Source organism: Musca domestica, unplaced genomic scaffold (assembly GCF_030504385.1).
Source record: "Musca domestica strain aabys unplaced genomic scaffold, Musca_domestica.polishedcontigs.V.1.1 15, whole genome shotgun sequence".
NCBI classification, from domain to species: Eukaryota; Metazoa; Arthropoda; class Insecta; order Diptera; family Muscidae; genus Musca; species Musca domestica.
Window position 1 is genome coordinate 10,599,128 of NW_026712207.1, and position 21,204 is coordinate 10,620,331.

The following is a 21,204-nucleotide window of genomic DNA, read 5'->3' on the forward strand; positions in this document are numbered from 1 at the left end:
GTCATATCTTAGAAAAATGAAAAAAAAAAAAAAAAAAACATTTGATATTTGTTTCGATTTGAATATTTAATGACCTATGTAGACTGCATTGAAAATTAGAATCTAGCGAAGTACCACGCATCAACCAGTATGGTTTTGCAAATAATGTTTTCAGATATTAATTAACTGCAATTATCCCGAAAAAAATAAAAAAAATTAAAGCTGATGAAATTCACGATACTTTGCTCATTACCTCATACCACCTCTTTAGAAGGGTTTTCAATGATGAAAATTCAATGCCTTACAGGTTCCCTATGAAAACACATCGTGAAGGACAATTTTTTACCCTCCACCATAGTATGGAGGGTATATTAAGTTTGTCATTCCATTTGTAACACCTCGAAATATACATTTTAGACCACACAAAGTATATATATTCTTGATCAGCAGAAAAGTCTAAGTCGATATAACGATATCCGTCCTTATGTCTGTCTGTCCTTCTGGGGAAATCGCACCAGCTTCCATACGGATTGAAGTAGGTTGATAAAATTGTATTCAAATGTCTGCAGGACTTTTGGTGTTGACAATGGTCTATATAGGTCAACGTTTAGGTATATCACCCATATAACGGTACCTTCATATATGAGGAATTTTGATGCTTTTTGCGACACTATTCACCGGAATTGTTTCAAGTTTCGTATTGAAACATATTAACACGGTCTATTACAAAAATTACCTGTGCAGGTCCACGTCTTCCTATAGACCCCTATATAACGGCAACTTCGGTATTTTTAAGATTTTAACAGCATTTTTACGGATTTTTTTTATATTTCCATGGAGTTTTTCAAGATTTTTCAGACGCGAGCATTTCTGTTCTTGAGAATGATTTCGATTTTTATTGGCTTCAAAGAGTATTCTATAACAAAAAAAAAAAAAAAAAAAAAAAATTGGAAACACATTTAAAGGTGTTTCCTCCTGAAAGTATATTTTTAAGTTTTAAGTTCAAGTTCTCTCAGACTCATATTTTTTCATGGAAATTATAGATATATATTTTTTATGGACTACCAGGCTCTTTGAGTTTTACAATATTTTTTCAAAGCCTTTCAGAACCGTGTTTTTTTTTTTCTTTCTGAAAATAATGCTGTTTTCATGGACTATACGTTTCGGTTCATCCCAATATTTCTATGTGAAAATGTGAAAATCGGACAAGTCCCTCCAGTATCTCCGTCACAAGGGATAAAAATTTTGAATAACTGAAACTCTCAAAAACGCGAAATAAGCTTCCGATTCTCTTCAAATTTCACACAACCCAATAATTGTACTAACCCATGATATGGCGTGAAGATGATAGATATCGACCCAACATTTTTGCAACTCCACAAAGGGTCACAATTTACATATACAGGGTGAGATGAAAAAACTGCAATCAAATTCATTTCGAAGCCTCTCGTCGACAGCTGTTAAATTATTCCAGTGACAGCTCATTATATTGTTTACAAGCGCACAAAAGCATTTTGGTGAGAATTTTCCAGAAAAAAAGTTATTCCTAATGGAATTCAAGCGTGATAGTGTGATTTCTTTATATTTGGTTGGAAAACCACAAGTGGCTATCGTTAAAGCACTCTAGCATTTAAATGTGAATAAATCTTTTGTGTCTCGTTCAGCTGATGGTAGCTTTTCGCTCGTATTAATCGACCGTGGCATCAGAATAAATACCGAATGTTATTGTATTAATGCCTTGTACACGCAAACATTTTGGCCGCAGACCTTGGACATTCCAACGGGACTCAGCACCGTAGCACAAAGCACGCGCCACCCAAGAATGGTGACAAAATGAGGTTCCTTGCTTCATTTCCAGCGCACAATGGCCACAAAAATCTCCGGATACCAATCCGTTGGACTATTGTGTCTGGAGTATTTTGGAAAGTAAGTAAGCCAAAGTGTCGATCACTTCAAGCAAGCGTTTCGCCGGGAATGGGTCAAAATATCGCAGAGCAACCTTTGGGCAGAGGGTGACGGTTTCATTGGCCGTTTTTAAGGCATTAATTTGTACCAAAAGTGACCGATTCGGACATATCTAAACTTATTCTAAAATTTAAAATCTATTTCTGGCATTTTTTGCTTTCATTCAATAAAATTAAAAAAAAAAAATGTAAAAATTATGGCATTTGACTTTGTTGCAGTTTTTTTATCTCATCCTTTATATTTCTCCTAACTTGTGAAACAAGTTCGAGACTCTTTTCAAGCTTGGTATATATAAATATTTCTCTCATTTGCACAAATCCCATACTATATAGGGTACTTCAAGCACATTTCTACATTTTCAAAAAATGATCGAATATCTCATATAAAGTGAATACATTTAAATAAATGGTCATTAGATGAGGGTTTACATCTGTTGGCAAAACTTTTTTCATACTTTTTAAATTCAACAAAAAAGTCAAAGGTTATCAAACTTTTTAAAATATTTTTGACAATGTTTTTGATGCCTTTTTTCAATATTTTTGCAAGAGTACGAGTTTTTGGAAAATGTTCCCCTGAAAAAATGTATATATTTTCAATATCAATCTTGTGATTAAAAAAAAAATTAATTTAAAGACATTTTAAAATTGTTGCAAGGTCTAGTAGACATTTTCAAAAATATTTTTTCTATCGGACTCGTGGATTCTTTTAATGTATTGTCCTTAGGCATTTTTTTTATTTATAACAAGTCAAAATTATAATTGCAAATTAAAACTTTGAAAATACGAGTTGGTGAAGAATCTTTTTTCATCGGATGTACATGAACAGCGTGTTTTCGCTACCAGGACAAAATATCCCAAATGGTAGTGGAGTCATAAGTTTTTGGTATATAACCCAAAAGCATAGTCTGTTGAAACCTTAGTACAGTGTAGGCTGGGTGAAGCTTAAGTTTTCTCTAAGTTTTCAATATCTTTTTCCTAGTATTCTCTATGTGGCAAAAAAAAACTGTCTGTGAGTGTCGGTAATCTTCCCTGAGTCATGGCCCACCAGAATCCATAGTTTGCTCTTCCTTATAGTAAAAGCCCGCCCGAATACATTAACAAATAACTGAAGTCTCTGGAATTGCTTTTGGGAATATTTTGATTTTATCGTTTGTTTTTTTTGTTTTATTAAATAACTAACATGGGTTATTTCTTTCTTTCGGTATGTTTCTTCTTAAATTTAATACAATACATGACATAATAAATTATTAATTACGTTTGTGTTTACTTTTACTTATAAATGCTATAACAATTTCACAGTGACAATAAATAATTTAAAATTACACAATTTTCTCATTTTTTACAATACAATTTACAGGGGTTTAAAATAAAACCAAATTTTGAAATTAAATAGGAGATTGAAAAAAGAAAAAAATTAAAATCATGAACGACAGCTTTTTTGGTTTATTTTAATCACATTTTCAATTTTCTTTATCCGTTTTGTTTCATTTAATGGGTGGTGTGGAGAGAAATGGCAAGACCATTTTTTTTGCGTTTTGTTCCACTACTTCCTTTTTGTCGGGGGAGGACTTTAAAAACTAGCATTTGCAAAATTTTGGTTTTCCGGTTTTTTATTTGCTTACGTTTGTTTCCGCTTCCGTTTCCGTTGGCATGTGCTTTATTATTACGTTCCATAAAGTATTTGTTGTTATGTTTCATGTTTTGTTTTTACTGGCTAATAAATTCGTACAATTTTTGGTTTTGTTTTGGTTTTTCTCTTTTTTTTTGTTGTAAATTTAAAAATTTAAAAACTTAAGAATCTCCTTGAAAATATGAATTCTGCATCAGATATAATTTGTCAATTGGATTTATGAGGTTATTATTCAAATTGGCTAAAATATCTTGGGGATTGGAATTGTGATGATGGCCCGAGGAGCTGGTCGATTGCAGTTCCAAATTGTTAAGTGACAAGGAGTCGGCATCATCATCCAAATGATCAAAATTACTGCCATCCAGGGAGAGATCCGAACTGCAAAAGCTGTCATTTGAGTTGGCGGGATAATCTAAAACAATAACAAATAATCGATTAGTCATTTTTTCAATTTTGTTGGGTTTTCTAAACTTACCATCTGGTGAAAACGGTAGATTTGGATTCAAGGGCTGTGTGGCATATGAGTTATCCATGCCCAAGTAGCCATTTTCACTACCCGAACCGGAACCCATTTCTTGCTTAATGCCATCCTTGTCCTTGCCTTCCTTGTCCTTATCGTCCGTCTGACGATTGCTACCATTTTTAGCCTTCCTTTGGATTTTCTTCATTTTGGCTCTTTGATTTTGAAACCACACCTGCACCACTCGCACCGACAGACCCGTATCCTTGGCCAAAGCTTCACGCACCTTACGACATGGTTTGGGTGATTGTTCAAACGAGGCCTTGAACTGTTTACGCTGGGCCGATGTTAAGATGGTGCGTGGTCGTTTGGGACCCCTCCGACCATCTCGTGGCCGCATTAAGTCATCATCATCCAAACCCAAATAGCCACAATGTTGGGCTGCCGCGGCCAAAAACATTTCCTTTTCCAAATCATGACGAAAGCATAAAATTTGCCCATCTCGCAGCATAAATTGTTCACCTTTTTGCAGGGGGATGCGGCAGGCGAAGCACACGAAACACGACAAATGAAAAATCAAATTCGGCAGGGGTCTCATGACCATGTCTTGTGGTAAAATCGGATGGCAACATGCAGCACATTTGAAGGCGAATAATCTGAAAAGATATTAAGGGAATTTATTAAATTTTATTTTCAATTTTTTTTCTGGGGAAGTAGTTTCGGATACTCACCTATCATAATCCATTTTACAGTACATTTTGCCATTGCGCACATAACAGGTCTGGTGCAGCTGCAGACCACAGTAACAGCAGGACAGGCAACTCTCATGCCAATTTGTATCGCCCACATTCATTAGATATCGGTCGTGTATCTTTAGGCCACATCCTTCGCAAACTTCGAAATTCTTTTCACATTTGATTTGATCAACTTCTGTAAGACGAAAGAATGCAATTTGTTTAGTAAATTGTATGGAATTTTGAGTTTCAATGATTTTATGAAAATTATTTTTTTTAAATAATTAAAGGTTTTCTACATATAGATAACTTTCAAGGGGATATTTTTTGGGCATGCAACCTTTGAAAGATCTTCTATAGATAGAGGTCATCGATAAATAAAAGAACCTTTGTCTTTTATAAAGAAAACTTTGAGAGGACTTTTACAAATAGCTAAGAGATATTCTAAAAAGAGAAAGAGAACTTGTAAGAGATTTTCTTTTGATAGAGACATATATGAAGGGCTCACAGCTATACCGAACTAAGTCATAAAAACATAATTCGAAGATATTTAGAGGTAAAGTAAATGCACTGCAATTAATTTCTGGAAGGAATATTTCAGTCTACTAAAAGAAAATGTAAAAGTCTATATTCAAAATTAACTAATGATATAAATTTAAAAACAAAAATAATAAAATATATTACTAAAAATATATTCAAAAACAAAAAAATTTACTTTGGTTCATTATTACTCTGATTAAAATTTGAATGTTTCACAGTTAAAGCGAACCAAGTCAAAAAAATATAATAAAGTGTTCGCTATATGACTAAATATAGTTGATGTTCCGCTTGTAATAAGCAACTGATGTTGATAGCTTTGGAATGCTTTTTGAAGGTCGAAAGTACAGATATAGTGTTCATCAGATGGTACTTCTGAATTCAGTGAGTCTCGAGCTAGCTGTGCTGCTTTTAAATGAAGTTCCTGTTGCCAAATTAAATTTGTATTTTCATCTTCATGGAAATTTATTTTCATGTCAAGTTCATCACAAACTCGACAAGTATCCTTATTCGGATAAAATTTCGTGCTGAACTTTATAATAAAAAAAAAACATTTTGTTTTGCGTAATTTGCAAGTTTCCAAAATGACTCGAAAAATAATTCTCTGTTAGATTCATTCACCTGGTTGTTACATTTTATTCTGCATCCACAATCATAATTAGGTATAAATGTTTTTGCGGAAGTTGTAAGACACTTCTGATTTGTGTATGCTTTTCCACTGTTGCAGCGAAGCTAACGCACATTGTGCTTCCACTTTTCCGGGATTATTCATCTTTATTCATCTTTTACTTTTAAAAATTATAAAAATACCGAATAAAGGGAGTTACCGTAATATGGGGGTCTATACGAAAATTTGGACCTGCACAGGCAAGTTTTGTCATAGTTCATCACAATATTTAAATGGGAAACTGGAAAATATCCGGTAAATAATATCGCAAAAACATCAAAATTCTTATTACGAAATACGAAAGTCATCAAAATACCGATAATTTTCAATACCAAACGCCCTGTACACCAAACACACATCTGAGTAAAATTTTATCAACCTACTTCAGTTGGCTCGGAATCTAGAGTGATTTCCACATATTGACGGACATCGCAAAACCGACATTGAATTTTATGCTGATCAAGAATATATATACTTTGTAGAGTCTAAAATATATATTTCGTGGTGCTACACACGGAATGACCAACTTAATATGCCCTCCATACTATACCCTCCACGTACTATGGCTGAGGGTATACATCTGTCGGCAAAACTGACTGATACTTTTTAACTTGTTTTGTTTTTTATATTGCTGAAAACTGAAGGGCAATATACACTTGCTCACTAATAGAACTGATTTAAAGTGAAACACACTGATTTGGTTCATTTTTGCTTTGAATAAAAACAAAAAGGACAGTCGTTGACTTAGGTTTTTTACCGTTATCTTTGGAACGAAACACTTTTTGACATTATGCTTTGCAGTGTAAATAGAGTTGCCACATGCGGGGACATTGGCACTAGTTTCGGCATTTTATATTTTTCATGACTTGGTTCGGTATAGCAGTGAGCCCTCCATATGTGCATTACTGCCCAACAGCGAACTTTAGCAGCACTGGTTATACGCGTATTCCCTTTTCTCTCTTTTCGTCAGAGACTTTTGATGGTAAATTCTCAGTTATGTTTACACACTCACTCTCAATTTAGTTATGCTCATCATTGATAGAGGTCATTAAGACATAGAAAACTTTAAAGATCTTTGCGAGGTCTTTAATAAAGGAAATTACTTTAGAAGGACTTCCACGGATAGAAAAACTTCTTAGAGAGATGTATCATGGATTGACTACCTTTGAAGATAGAAGTCCTTTGAGAGTTCTTCTAGTTTTCTCAAGAGAGAAAACATTTGAGAGATTTTCTAAAGAGAGGAAATCTTTGAGAGGTTTTCTACAGGAAAAATGCAATTCAGATATCTTCTCTAGAATACTATTGAGAGTTCTCAAAAATCTTTCAGAAGAAGAAATTTCAAAAATTAAAGAGGTCTTATCCAAAATAATTTCCTTTGAAAGGTATTACTATATTGAAGAAAGATTCTCGAAAAGACTTTCATAAATAGAGAGTCATTTGAGAGGAAGTCTATTCTTTAAAAAATATAAATTTCAAAATTCTTGAGTCTCGACGATTATTTCCCTCCCGTTGCATGCGACATCTCTCAGTGATGTCTGCTGACATCCTCACTGAAAATATATATTTTTCAATATTAAATTCGACATTTTTCTTGGTCTAGCTTAAGGCACAAAATAACAAGAGACTGGGCTTCATTTTCCCCCATTGAACAAGTAAAGCATGACTCATACATTTGGTGGCATTGCCTCTACTTCCATTCACATCAAACGAAACTTTATCGTCTGTCACCTTTCCCTGGAATTTTCGCTGAAAAATATGTAGTCTCAAAAATAATACCTGATGTCAAAGTGAAAATGTCGTTGCAGTTGTTCGGTGTGAATTATAAAAAAAATCTACTAAAAACCACAGAAATAACCATAAAAACAACGAAATGTAAATAAAACGAACACTTCAATAAATCATAGAGCACAGAGGGTGAATGTAACCCAGTGAACTTTTTATGAGGGATTTAAAAAACACTTGATGTGATAGTTGGGTACTTTAAGTTTTTAATGAAGGGTTTTCACGAGTGGTCTTCAACGGATATAATACCTTTAAGGGGACTTTTATTTTTTAAAAATAAAATATGCTTGAGGGGTCTCTATAGATATGATTTTTTCAGGTTTTTTATTTTCGAGTTATTTTATAGGCTGAAGATCTATGAGGGGATTGAAGACCCTAGATGAAAAATCTATGAAATGGTTTTAATGGATTGAAGACCTTAACGTTGTCTTCCATTAGAGGTACTTTGTCCCCTTTAGAGGTACTTTGTGGACAAACATCCTTTGATAAGTTTTCTATAGAAGAATATCTTTAAAACTACTTTTGTAGATATGAGATAAAACCTACATAAAATGTACCGTTGTATGGGGGCTATGCGAAGATGTGGATTTGAATACGAAATTTTTAGGCATAGGTTGTAGTACTCATTACAAACTTCGAATACGAAATTTGAAACAATGTCGTTAAAAATATCAAAATACCGAATATCGGGAGGCACCGTTATACGGGGGCTATACGAAAACGTGAAACGATATGGCCCATTTACGAACTTAACCTGCCTACTGGTCAAAAACAAATGTGTGCAAAATTTTAGCCTTCTATCTCAAACCGACAGACAGACAGACTGACATCGCTACGTCGTCTTAGAATTTTACTCTGATATAGAGACTATATATACTTTGTACGGTCTATCATAAATATTTCGAGGAGTTACAAATGGAATGACAAATATGACCTCGATAGAATGGTGGAAGGTATAAAAAAAGAAACAAGTAAAAAAACATTAAGTTCGGCCGGGCCAAACTTTTAATACCCTCCACCCTAGGGTAAAAGAACATTAGAAGAAATGTGGCAAAAAACATTAAAATGCCGAATATCGGGAGGTACCGTTATATAGGGGCTACACCAACACGTGCACCTATAATTACAATGTTTCGCCACACGAACTAGGACCCATTATGACCCACAAATACCAACTTTTACACAAATCAGTGAAAAAATGTGGCATAAATCATCAAAATACCGAATATCGGGAGGTACCGTTATATGGGGACTATACCAGAAAGTGGACCTATACATGGAATGTTTTGCCACACGCTCAGGGACCCGTTGTGACCTACAAATACCAATTTTCAGACAAATCCGTGAAAAAATGTGGCATAAATCATCAAAATACCGAATATCGGTAAGTACCGTTATATGGGGGCTATACCAAAACGTGGACCTATACATGCAATGTTTTGCCACACGCTCAGGGACCCGTCATGACCTACAAATACCAATTTTCAGATAAATCCGTGAAAAAATGTGGCATAAATCATCAAAATACCGAATATTGGGAGGTACCGTTATATGGGGACTATACCAGAACGTGGACCGATATATCTCATTTTCAATACCAACCATCCTAGGGACAATACACACACTTGTGCCAAATTTCAAAGGTCTACATCAAATAATGTGGGCTCTATCGTGATTTCAACAGACAGACAGACGGACAGACAGACAGACAGACAGACAGACGGACAGACAGACAGACGGACATCGCTAAATCGTCTTAGAATTTTATGCTGATTATGAATATATATACTTTATGGGGTCTACGACGAATATTTAGAGGTGTTACAAACGGAATGACAAAGTTAATATACCCTCCTACCCATGGTGGAGGGTATAAAAAAAAATCAATTTTCCATTGATGAAACCTATAGGAACTTTATAGAATTTCCATATATAGATCTGTCTTTTAAATATTCGAATATTTAAAACCACGAATCGAATTATAAATATAGCTCACCCTGTACTACTTTTAATTTCATGTATAATAGTCTCCCTGAATGTTTGTTGGGTTACTATGGCCCGTAGAAACCAACAAGTAGTGTGTGGCACTTGCACATTCACTCATTATTCATTGAATACAATAAGAGCAGCATATACATGTTTGGATGTGTGTGTGGGTAGATTTTACCCCACTCAAATCCCCATTACCCCACTTCCGTTCAGTGGAACTACAACAACTACTACATTCATAAAACATTGACTCTGTGCCATAGAGAATTTCTAACAATTCAAAAGAGTAAGAGAACAATCCACTTTCTAACGCCATGGTTGGGGATGGATAACGGCTTTAGTACCCACAAGGAATAAAAAATAAACAGTAATACACAAATAGTATTGGCATAAAAAACTGCTCCCCTTCTTGTGGTAGTATTAGAGAAAGCTTAACTGTAAAATACGAGCTCAAGAGTCTTTGCCGTTTTTTTTTACCTTTTTTTGTTTTTGATTTATTTATGTCGCCGTCGGCATTGTGTGCATGGCATGCAAACATGGAATTGTGTTTTGCTTTTTCCTTTGTGGTACAGCACAAAAGTATGCAATAAATTTATGCAGAGAAAACGCATTTTGATTATGCCACAAAAACATTCTAATGCACCACAACACAAGAACAACAATAAATGCGCTTGAGTCCAAGAGCACACAATGTCAATAAGATCATAAAATCACACACACATACTGCCACATATACATGTCTACATAAATCTTTATACTTTTTTATGTTTATTTATTGAGAGACAAAGGGTTTATCGATGATATGCTTAGTTAATCATTAATGAAATGTGACATTTTATAGCCTCATTGAATGCGGTTTTGTAAATCTTCATTGCCAGGAGAATGGTTTCATAAAAAATTAGAGATTTAAAGATCGGAAAATTATCTTTTATAGGCAAAAGGATAATATTGTTATTGGACACGAAGAAAGTAATATTGAGAGTAAATATTATAATATTTGGAACGGCGAGCCACTAGATACCGCGGTATGTTGACAGTTGTAATATATGCCAAACTAGAAAAAGATTGAAAACAATAAATTTATTAATAATAAAAAAACTAGGATTTAGGAAAATCCCTAAACGACTATTGAGACTTTGAAAACTTTGAAAAAACAACATTATTTCGAAGAAAGCTGGTTCTGGGGCTTCCACCCGGCGTACGTGCCTGGTTCAGTTAATACAAGGTGACGCAAAAGTAATCCTCCTATCAGAAAATGCTATAAATTTTACGATTGACCCCAAATGTCTTAATATATCCAAAAAACATCCGAATGTCTGTCGAGTACATATGCATGTTCAAGGTGGCGCAAAAGTAAACTTCCGATGTTTTTTGGTTGTAGTGAAGACATTAGGGGCCAATCGTAAAATGTATAGCATTTTCAGATAGGAGGATTACTTTTGCCCCACCTGTACAAGAGTCCAAGACGTCCTGTCAATCATTTACAACATAGAACTTTTGCTTATGGGGTCCTTGAAATGCATGAAAATAATCTGAAATTTTCCATGGTTGGAGTTTGATGGCATTGAATTGCCCAGCGTTTATTTTCAACAATAGGGCGATCTTTTACAAAGCCCGTTTTACCTCCCAAAGGGGCGACCACAATTGGCCATTTCTTTCTTTGGGACCTATGCCAAAAGCGAAACGACGTTTCTAGATCTCATGGATGGGATTCGTTAGTCTAACGAGGTCATATGGCAATCACTCTGCAATTTGGTAAGGCAAATTTTCATAAGTGCCTGTGGTGAGAAAAAAATATCCGAATATATATTTTAAAAAGTAAAAACGTTTTATTCTCTCCGCCACTTCGTTTATCAATAGAAATAATAACAAGTTAAAAAGCATTCGGGCAGGGCAGAACTTTTATTAACCTCCACCATTTTGAAGGTACTTGAGAAAATTTAAAAAAATCCGTAGAAAAATACCCCTCAAATAATACACATTAAACGGGGGCTATACGAAGACGTTTCCTTGATAAGTAATTTTTTGGCATAGGCTGAAGTGCCCATTACGAGCTTCATATAACAAATTTGAAACAATTCCTGCGAATAATGTACCTAAAATCATCAAAATACAGAATATAGGGAGATATCGTTATATGGGGGCTATATGAAGGCGAGGACCTGCATACGCTATTTTTTGTTATAGGTTGAAAAATCTGTTATGTATTTTAAATACAAAATTTGAAACAATTCCGGTAAAAAATATCCTTAAGTCATCAAAATACCGAAAATTGGAAGATATCGTTATATGGGGGCTACATGCCTCATTAACGAACTTAACTTGCCTTTTTTCAAAATGCACATGTGTGCAAAACTTTAGCCTTCTATCTCAATTCGTTTGAAAGATAGCGTGGTTAGAAGAGACGGACAGGCAGACAGACGGACTTCGCTAAACTGCTTCTTAGAATTTTACGCAGATCAAGAAGTTATATACTTTGTTGGGTCTAACAAGGAGTTATAAAATGGCAGAAACCTTAAAAATACCTATTAGTGGAGCTGAATCGAACAATTTTTTGGCAAGGAGGGAATCGACCCACCGAGAACCCCAATTCTCAACTTTTATCTAATTTGGTTGAACAGTGTGACGGAAACCTTCAAAATACCAAAGGTCGGTATTTTTTGGGGTTATACCAATTAGAGAACATATTGCGAACATTTTTTGCAAGGAGAGAACAGAACTATCGAGAACCCCAAATGTGAAGTTTCAGCTTATTTGGATGGAAATTGTGGCAGAAACCTTCAACATATTGAAAATCGGGAGGTACCGTCCCACAAACCAACTTGATGAGAGTAGCTCTTGATGTTTGTTTACCCTTTTTCATTTGCTTGCGAGTAGCTCTTTGCCGAACCCGAACTTTTGTGCAGTTGTGTGTGTATTCTCTCGCGTGCACCTGATATGGGACACTGCCAAAATCTACAGGCTATTATTCAAAATTAGATATTGTATTATAGCAGAACTTAAAAAAAGTGTTTAATTCGGAAATATGGCATATAAAAAATCCACCCTATATGGAAGATCTGTAAAAGGACTTTCTACACGCTCGAGACAAGCAAAAATTCAGCTATCTATAGAATAATGCTAAATGGAGTTCCTGATAGACCTCTGAAAGACTTGCTCGAAATTGGGGTAAATATTAAGCATTCCTGGGAGTAGAAAATAGCAAAACGAGCAAACTCTATTTTTCGGTTTCGCTCGGCAAGCATGTCTGCTCGTTTTTGAGTGGAAGCAAAATTGTGTTCGAAAACAAGCAGATTCTACTCTTGCCGTGCATTTTTTTTTAGTTTTGGTAAACCGTTTTGTATTTTAATGTGTGTCAAACTACAGCAGCAATCGAAACCAAACCAAACACGTGTTTTTGCTTTTGTTCACAAAATCCTCCGGCGAATTACTTCTGCTGATTTTCTCTCCTTTAATTTTTTACACGATAACCCCTCTCTCCCACAATTCACAGTAACGCCAAAATCGGGTTTCTGTTACTCTGCATATTCTTTCACTCTCAGGGTAAACTCTCCCTTTATTTTGAATGATTCCGCTCCCAATACAATTTTTCGAACAGGAGTGAGGAGTAAGCTCCTTATAGAACTCGATCCCGCTCGCGAGCAAGTTTCGGTCCCGAGTGAAAACAAGCAAATCTGTACTGTGGTTCTGGACAAGTAATATATCGTCTATCTATCGATAATCTTCAAAAGCTCTTCCATTAATAGCAGAGCTGAAGCGATTTTCTTTAAAGAAAATTTTTAGATATCACATTTCATATTTGTAAATGATATGCCACCATTAATTTTCAGTGAATAAATAAATATGTACGAACTTACATATGTATGTGCTTGAATGCAAATCATGTGTTTGTGAATGACTAGAAAGTGCCTACATCTGTTGCAAAAAAATATTTCAAATATTTTGGAAGAAGCAAATATTTGACGAAAAATGCTAGCAACTATTAAACAATTTGATAGGAAAATTGTCAGGCAACACATGGATGAGATATTAGGGCGGGTTGCTTTTGCAACAATTAAATACATGCATTTCGAATATCAAGAAATAAGACATTCTGATATTTATTTTTTTTTTCGATTACGAGGATCTAGGCATATCATAGCAGAATACTCATCCACAATGTGTCTTGATATGGGGTTCTAAAATTAGAATATTTCGATTATTTCCTTGCGAAAATTCATAACAAACAGTACATTCGTACCTAAAATGTTCTAAAAATGCACTAGCAATTAAGTCGATGATATACATGATATGATGATATACATACAAATGCACCTGAATTGTTGACATTTGTCAAATAACACCATCCCAAATACATATTTAGCTCCCACATTCTAATCTACTATCATGTGATACTTGAAAAATATGACACAAATCCTTCAACATGATAAATACTGTCATATTCGTTGAAATCGAACTAAAAATAAATATTGCCCTTTAAATCCTATCTACCAACCAACCTGCCTGCCTGCCTTTGTCAATATGTATGTATGTATATCGACATTAAATAGTTAAGATAACGATAACCGATTAAAGTTGAACTTATGCAAATATGGGCGCATATACAAACCTATTTAGATGAGTATCAAAACAGAAAGCGACGACTATCAAACGGATGATAAGCAGATAAGATTAACCAAAAAAACAAAAGAGTACAGATAAACCCCTGAACAAGCTATCAAAATGTCGACCAGGCATGCCAATGCTATATCGATCGTTCTATTGATGGATGGATGAATGGATATAATTTGACTGGCTTTTAATGACATAAATGACAAACAATAGCTTCAATTATGTCAATATTGGCAATATTAGGTGTTGTTGTTGGAAAAATGACAGGTTCTTTGTTGGCGTTTTTTCTTTGGATGGGACCTGTCAAATAAAATGGGAAATTGCTAGGGAATTCCATAGAATTTATTTTTGGGTATGGAATAGTAACCCCCCAAGTAAATATAATTATGAATTATAAAAGAGATGTTCGGGAAATATTGAATTCTTTCTTAATTCCAATCCAATCCAATCCAGAACCAGAAAATCTAAAACGATTATTACCAACGCAGATGGAAAATAGAAACATTTAATGGTAGAAAACTTTCTTGTTGAAAATATTTTGGCACCTACCTCAAAGCCTCATTAGCCCAGTAAGAGGTTTAAGTATTTTATAGACCCTTTTTAAGATATACCTTTGCTTCTGCTACCATCTCCACACATGCTCAGAGTTTTCAAATATTTTCATTAGTATGAGATGAAGTGTGAAACTGGAGTTCATAGCTTCAATCTTTCTGGTACGTTACCTATTCAAGTTCAACATTTTCCAAAAAAGTTAAAAAGTAACAGTCGGTTTTCCCAACATAATAAATATTTCGACTTCGAGAGTCAAATTGTTGACTCTTTATGGAGCAGGTACCGAAGGAATGGACCAATGTTGTCCGTATCGAACAGGATTGGACTATATCGACGACTTTCTTCACTTTATATGAGATATGTGATAATATTTAGAAAAAAAAAAAAAAATAAATAAAATGTGTGGACCGAAGCATTCCATTTTTGTTTGGGCAGAATTGTAACCCTTGGTGGGTTAGCCACCAGAAGGGGTTTGCAGATATATATATCATCTTCACAACGGATCTTGTGTTAGCAAAAATGTTTGTGTGTAAATTTTGAAGCGAGTTGGATGCTTATTACACTTTTTTGGAGCCTCTCTTTTTCAAAATCTGAGTGGGAGATTCCAGAAAAATGATCCAATCTCCACCATCTTTATTACAGATCTTGTGTTGATGGAAATATTGAGATGTACCAAGTCTGAATGGAATCGGATGTTAATTTCGCATTTATGAGCTTCATGAAAATTGAAAATTTTGACCCTTTGTGGGGAAGTTACCAGAAGCAGAGGGCCGATATATCCCATCTTCACAGTAGATTTTGTGTAACTAGAAAAAATGGGATGTGTGAAATATATAAAAGAATCGGATGCTTATTTCGGATTATATAATCGTTTTGGTTATTCAAAACATTGACCCTTTGTGGAAGAGGTACCAGAAGGAATGGTCCGTTATCTACCATGTTTATAATAGATCTTGTGTTATAGAAATATTGAGATGTACCAAGTCTGGATGGATTTGGATGTAAATTTCGCGTTTTATGAGCTTCATAGATAATCAAAATTTTGACCCTTTGTGGAGGTGGTACCACAAGGAGTGGACCGACATATTCCATCTTCTTACCTGATCTGGTCTTAGTAAAAATATTGAGATGTGTGTAATTTGAAGACAATTTGACTCTTACATCACCTTATAACTTCAAATCGGGGAGGTTCTTTAGAAGTGGACCGATATTACCTATTTTCGCACCTGACCTAGCACTGATGCAAATATTGGGATTTGCAAATTTGTATCTTTTATCTTTTTGTGCAGTTAAATATTTTTCATGAAAATGTCAACCTTTTTTGGGGGAGGTACCAGAAGGAGTGGTACCTCTGTCCATCTCTGAACTCGATCTAAGTTTGGAAAAAATATTACGACGTACCAAGTTTATAGCAAATTGGATACTCCCTACGAGAGTTATTGTGTGCACCAGCCAGACAGACAGACAGATGGACATTGCGAGATCGACTCCAATTGTCCTGAAACGGATTTGGTCCAAACCGACCTAGGGTCTAAAGCCGTTGTTTCGATGCTGCACGTTTTGGCCGTATCAAATGATACATATTATCCCTAGCTATGTGGTTGAGGGTATAAAAATAGCATCCTAAATAATACAAATTCTGATATGTCAAAAGTATCTAGACGATTTCACATGTCCATATATCTGCTGCTGGACTGATATAATACTCTTAAATTTTGAACGCGTGTATATTTTGTTTAAAATACAACAGATTAAAAGAAGATCTTCGTGGGTCCAGGTTTTGTTATAACCTCCATAAGAAGGTATTATCCGGCGGAAATGAATATAAATTATTTTTTCCAATTCTGTAACTTTTTGACGATAGCCAATATTTTTTCGTGTTAAAGCTTTAACGAAAAAAATAACAACTTAAATTCAGCACTAAAAATAATATTCAAAGTCACACTTGCAGGCTCCATTCCATAATTTCGGTATTTTTGGGAATTGGGAAGTTTTCATCGTTTATTTTTATCAAAATTCCAGGGATATACTATTTCGAGGAAATATCCGGTATTTATCCCTCTTGTCAAAATGAGGGATAAATACCGGATCATTTTGTTATAGCAAATCGTTGTAACAAACTAGGATACGTAATGATAAACCGCGTGTATATGAACCGACATTCAGGTATAGTCTCATAATAAACATTTCTAAAAAATAGGGCTAATTTATCTTTTGGGTATGAACCATTTTTAAATTCTTCAATGAAACAAGTTCCAATTTGGTGCTTCAAAATAAAAAACCTTCTCCTAAAAAGTATCATTGTAAGTCACAATTTAGAAAAGCCTCACTTCAACGGCTTTAGCTCTATTTTTCAAAAAAGTTAACTATAACTTCGAACTACATAGGTGGTTTAAAGGTACTGTCGCATCTTCTAGCCGATGTGGATGCAATTTAAAATAGGCAAAAGAAATATTTGCACACATTTTTCAAAATATATTCAAGTTGCGAAATGGCGCCCAAATGATAAATTATTATTTTTGGATCTAAAAAATCTAAATTTCTCGAATTTTAAATAAAATTTAAGTCTAAACAGATCTAACCATCAAAAAACGAAAATAAAAACGAGGTTACTTCCAATCGATTTCAAAAAAAAAACATCTCAAAAACTTCCCAATTGCTGGATCTGTTTTAGGTTCTATTTCGTTATTGTGATATAGAACATGCTTTTGTATAATGCTCTATAAAAATCAAAAATTTCACTTATTTTATCAAAATATTATAAAAAGACTATTTTCATTAATAATTTTCTTGAAATTCTCCTAATTTTATTCCGAAATAAACTTCAACATTTAGACTTTGGTTTCCAAACTTAAACATCCAAGCGATAAAAATTCCAAACCATCTAAAAAAATCTATTAACAAATTTTATTTTATTTTCGGTACCAGTATTTTCCCAAATCCCTCCTCCCTTTGGTAAAAAACAGGAATGCCAAAAAAAAACTGACCGAATATTTGCTACCTTGGCAGAAACAAAAGTGAAAGAGTTGAACAAAACTTGTAAATAAATTAAGGTAAACATACCAACACCTAAGTTGTAAAACCAAAAGAATTATTTAACGGAAGTCTTTGGCCATTATGTTTAATGATTGATGATGAGGGGGGAGTGGGTGTACGAACACAAAAGAAGATGTTCGAGTAGAAAATCAAGGTGAACATTTGAAAATTGTTGGGTGGGGGGAAAGAAAGAAAAACTCTTTCTGCACTCTTTTTTTTGGAAAAATTCACCTAAAAACTTTGTGTTCAGAACTTTTTAACTTTCACACACACATACATAGAGATACACCTGAAATCCCCCAAAAGGCTTAAGAAGTTCAGGGAAACTAGTTTTGCCATGCTTGGTGATGATGATGATGATGATGATGCGGAGGTCATTGTTTAACAAAGTGTGAATGATACCAACCTGTGCGTCCATTACAGTCCGTAGATAATTTTGTACAGCTTGTGGAGGAGCTGGCGCTGCCACTGCTGCTGCTGGTGTTGCAATTATTTGTTGCCGCCGATAAGTTTGAAGACGATGTGGCCAATGTTGTTGTGGGGCAGGATGAGGAGGAGGAAATGGCGGAGGAACAGGAGCTGTTGGAGGACGATGTTGTGTTGTTGTTGTTGTGAGAGTTTAAATTTGGTTTAAGGTTATTACAACTGCTGCCATTGTTGTTGTTGTTACTGCCGTTGTTGTTGTTGCTTATTGTACTAATTGCTGTGGCCTGAGAAGTTTCTGAACTCGAGGCCGGCAGACAGGCTGATGTTTGAGCTGTTAATGAAGCTGTCGACGAGCAGGTGTTTAAGGAATTACTGTTATGATTATTGTGTGTTGGCGGGCAGGCAGCCAGACTAGGTGAGACTAGCATTTGTTGTTGCTGATTTATGTTGTTGTTGTTGGCATTCATGTTTTGGGCATTTGGATTATCCAGAAATCTGGCTCCACCACCACCATGGTTTTGACCATGATGTGGAGGAGGATGATGATGGTGGTGGTGATGGGGATACAAGGAGGCACCATGATTTAGATTTGTAGGCATTGGATAAAATTCTAACATTTTATTTATTTATTTTTTTCGAAAAAAAAACACAGTGGTTTTCTTGCACTGTGGTTTATTTTTATTTTTTGAGATAAGTTAATTGATTTCAATATTCCTTGTTTTAATTGACCTTTATTTTTGCACTATTTTTTCCACTTTTTTTGGTTTTTTGACAAAAATAACCTAAGTCCACTTTTGTTGTCTTGGTTTAGTTAAAATTCATTTTTTTTTCAAATTTTTGTTAAAACTTGGTTTTCAAAACACTTCGTAAAATTAATGGTGTTTTGTATTTATTTGGAACAGAGTGGTCTTGTTTATTTTGATTTGATATTTTCGAAAACGCGCCGCGTTGTCTGACCGTTTCGATGCACTGTCGTCGGACATATGATCGCAAATCAGAAAAATCAAAGCATTTTAGGATTCCAATTGCAAACTGAAACCTCAACTAGAATTCGACGACAATGCCGATGACAACCCTCTCAGCAAGGCAGCCAGAAAAAAGGGAAACTCACACACACACATGCACACAAAACAATGTGTGGTGTCTGTAAACAATTCTACGGCAGGGCATTGTAAACAATGTGTGTACTCTTCTACTCTCTATTGCCATTGTGAGAAAGAGTTTACTCAATTACCCATTACAAGGTAACAACCCTTAAGTTAAGGGTTGTTTGAACTCAACTTCCGGTGCGCAAGTCCCATGAGATGAAATGAGTATGTTTTCTCCTATAACGGAAAACACTCATTTTCACGCTGAGAGTAATGCAGCATTACCAGCAAGTAATGGCCCTCACTCTCACTCACTCACTTTCTCTTGTGCTCCATCATTTCCCATCGGCAGAGTGTGCGTTGTGTCTTGAGTGTTTTACACCAGGCAAGTCCCACCTCTCTTTAACGCTGATTGGCCAAGGCGATGTCATGCCATAATTCCCCTTATTTCTGGATGACTTAATTCACCATTTTGAGGCTACTGCCGAATTGTTTAATTTCCTTTTGAGCATGACCAAAGCGAAAAGGGGGAGTAAAATAAAAAAAAATCTGAAACTTGAATTCATTCTAAAAACCAGTCTAATGTGAAAAATGTCGATTGTTTGTTTATTTGTTGGCTTTCTGCTTGAACGAACATTTTAAACGGGTAGCATTGCCGTTGTCGTCGCTTCTTTGAGGCTAAATGGTCGAACAAAAAAGGAACAGCAGGAGGAAGAATTTACGCAAAACTTGCTTGCCATGCCCACATTTAGTAAAACTGGTCCAGCAACAACAACAACACCAAGCATGGATACTACCATAACAAACTGCCACGATAAGTAAAAAACTTGTCAAGCGACATTTGAGTATGTCATCACATTGCAATGGCAAGAAAGGCAAAAAACGAAAAAAAAAAAACATTAGCATGGCTTTAAAAGTTTCTTTCAAATGTGGTCTTCGATTTTGTGTTTTTTTTTGTTCTGGGTCTGTTTTGATTTTTTATTCCCGTTTCTGTGCTCTTACTTTACCTCAGTTTATTGATTGTTTGCAATTGCTTGTATTTTTGTGGCTATCTGCTAGAATAGAGTGAAATAAATAAAAAGGATATAATCGATGTGATGTAGTATTGGATACCTTACAATGGTTTTGGACTTCGATTGGCACTTTTTTGTGAAAGTATTTCGGAAGATATGGGAATGGTGGACTCGAAATGGAGGAAGTGACCAAAATTGGTCAATATGCAAAAACGTCAACTGAAAAATGAAATCAAGTTGAATGAGAGGCAACAAGAAGAGTGGACCGACATTGACTATTTTCTCACTAGAACTAGGTGTGATACAAATATTCGAAATTCACTTCACCCTTCACTTTCTGTGAATTATGGATTTTTTATAATTTTGTAAATCATTACCGTTTGTAGGTAAGGCTACTTTTTATACCGATATTATCAATCTTGAACTTGATCTAAAATTTGATAAATATTTGAAGATGAGCTCAGTGTGGACCGAATTCGGTACTCCTTTCGACAGTTTTAAATCCTCTCTTTAGCCATGCGACAGTGGGCATAAAAATATAATTTTTTTGATTTTCGACCAATTTTATTATTTATTACTGGTTTTACCGATAAGAACCAGTTACAAATATTATTATTTGAATATATTATTTAATATTACAATAAAAAAAAAACCAATTATAAATAAAACAAGTTATAAAGTATCAGTGGGTTTTGCCGACAATGTTCGATTACTTAAATATATTTTGACTTCTTTT

At 34.8% G+C, this 21,204-nt stretch overlaps 1 protein-coding gene across 1 annotated transcript; it reads right to left on the bottom strand.

The window, feature by feature from the left end:
- Positions 1 to 3,384: 3,384 nt before the first annotated feature.
- On the bottom strand, positions 3,385 to 19,370 carry LOC101890442 (LIM homeobox transcription factor 1-beta). The gene is made up of 4 exons (XM_020038188.2): positions 18,348 to 19,370; positions 4,765 to 4,963; positions 4,049 to 4,689; positions 3,385 to 3,985 (listed from the first exon to the last, which is right to left on the bottom strand). The coding sequence occupies exons 1-4, from the start codon at positions 18,982 to 18,984 to the stop codon at positions 3,735 to 3,737; spliced, it is 1,728 nt and encodes a 575-aa protein (XP_019893747.2). The 5' UTR covers positions 18,985 to 19,370; the 3' UTR covers positions 3,385 to 3,734.
- Between the last annotated feature and the right edge of the window lie 1,834 nt (positions 19,371 to 21,204).

Excerpts from the sequence above, each read along its gene's own strand:
- LOC101890442 (XM_020038188.2), bottom strand. The coding sequence starts at position 18,984 with ATGTTAGAATTTTATCCAATGCCTACAAATCTAAATCATGGTGCCTCC. Across the intron at positions 4,690-4,764 it reads TGTAAAATGGATTATGATAG|ATTATTCGCCTTCAAATGTG; the intron begins GTGAGTATCCGA and ends ATATCTTTTCAG. Across the intron at positions 3,986-4,048 it reads TCTACCGTTTTCACCAGATG|ATTATCCCGCCAACTCAAAT; the intron begins GTAAGTTTAGAA and ends TTATTGTTTTAG.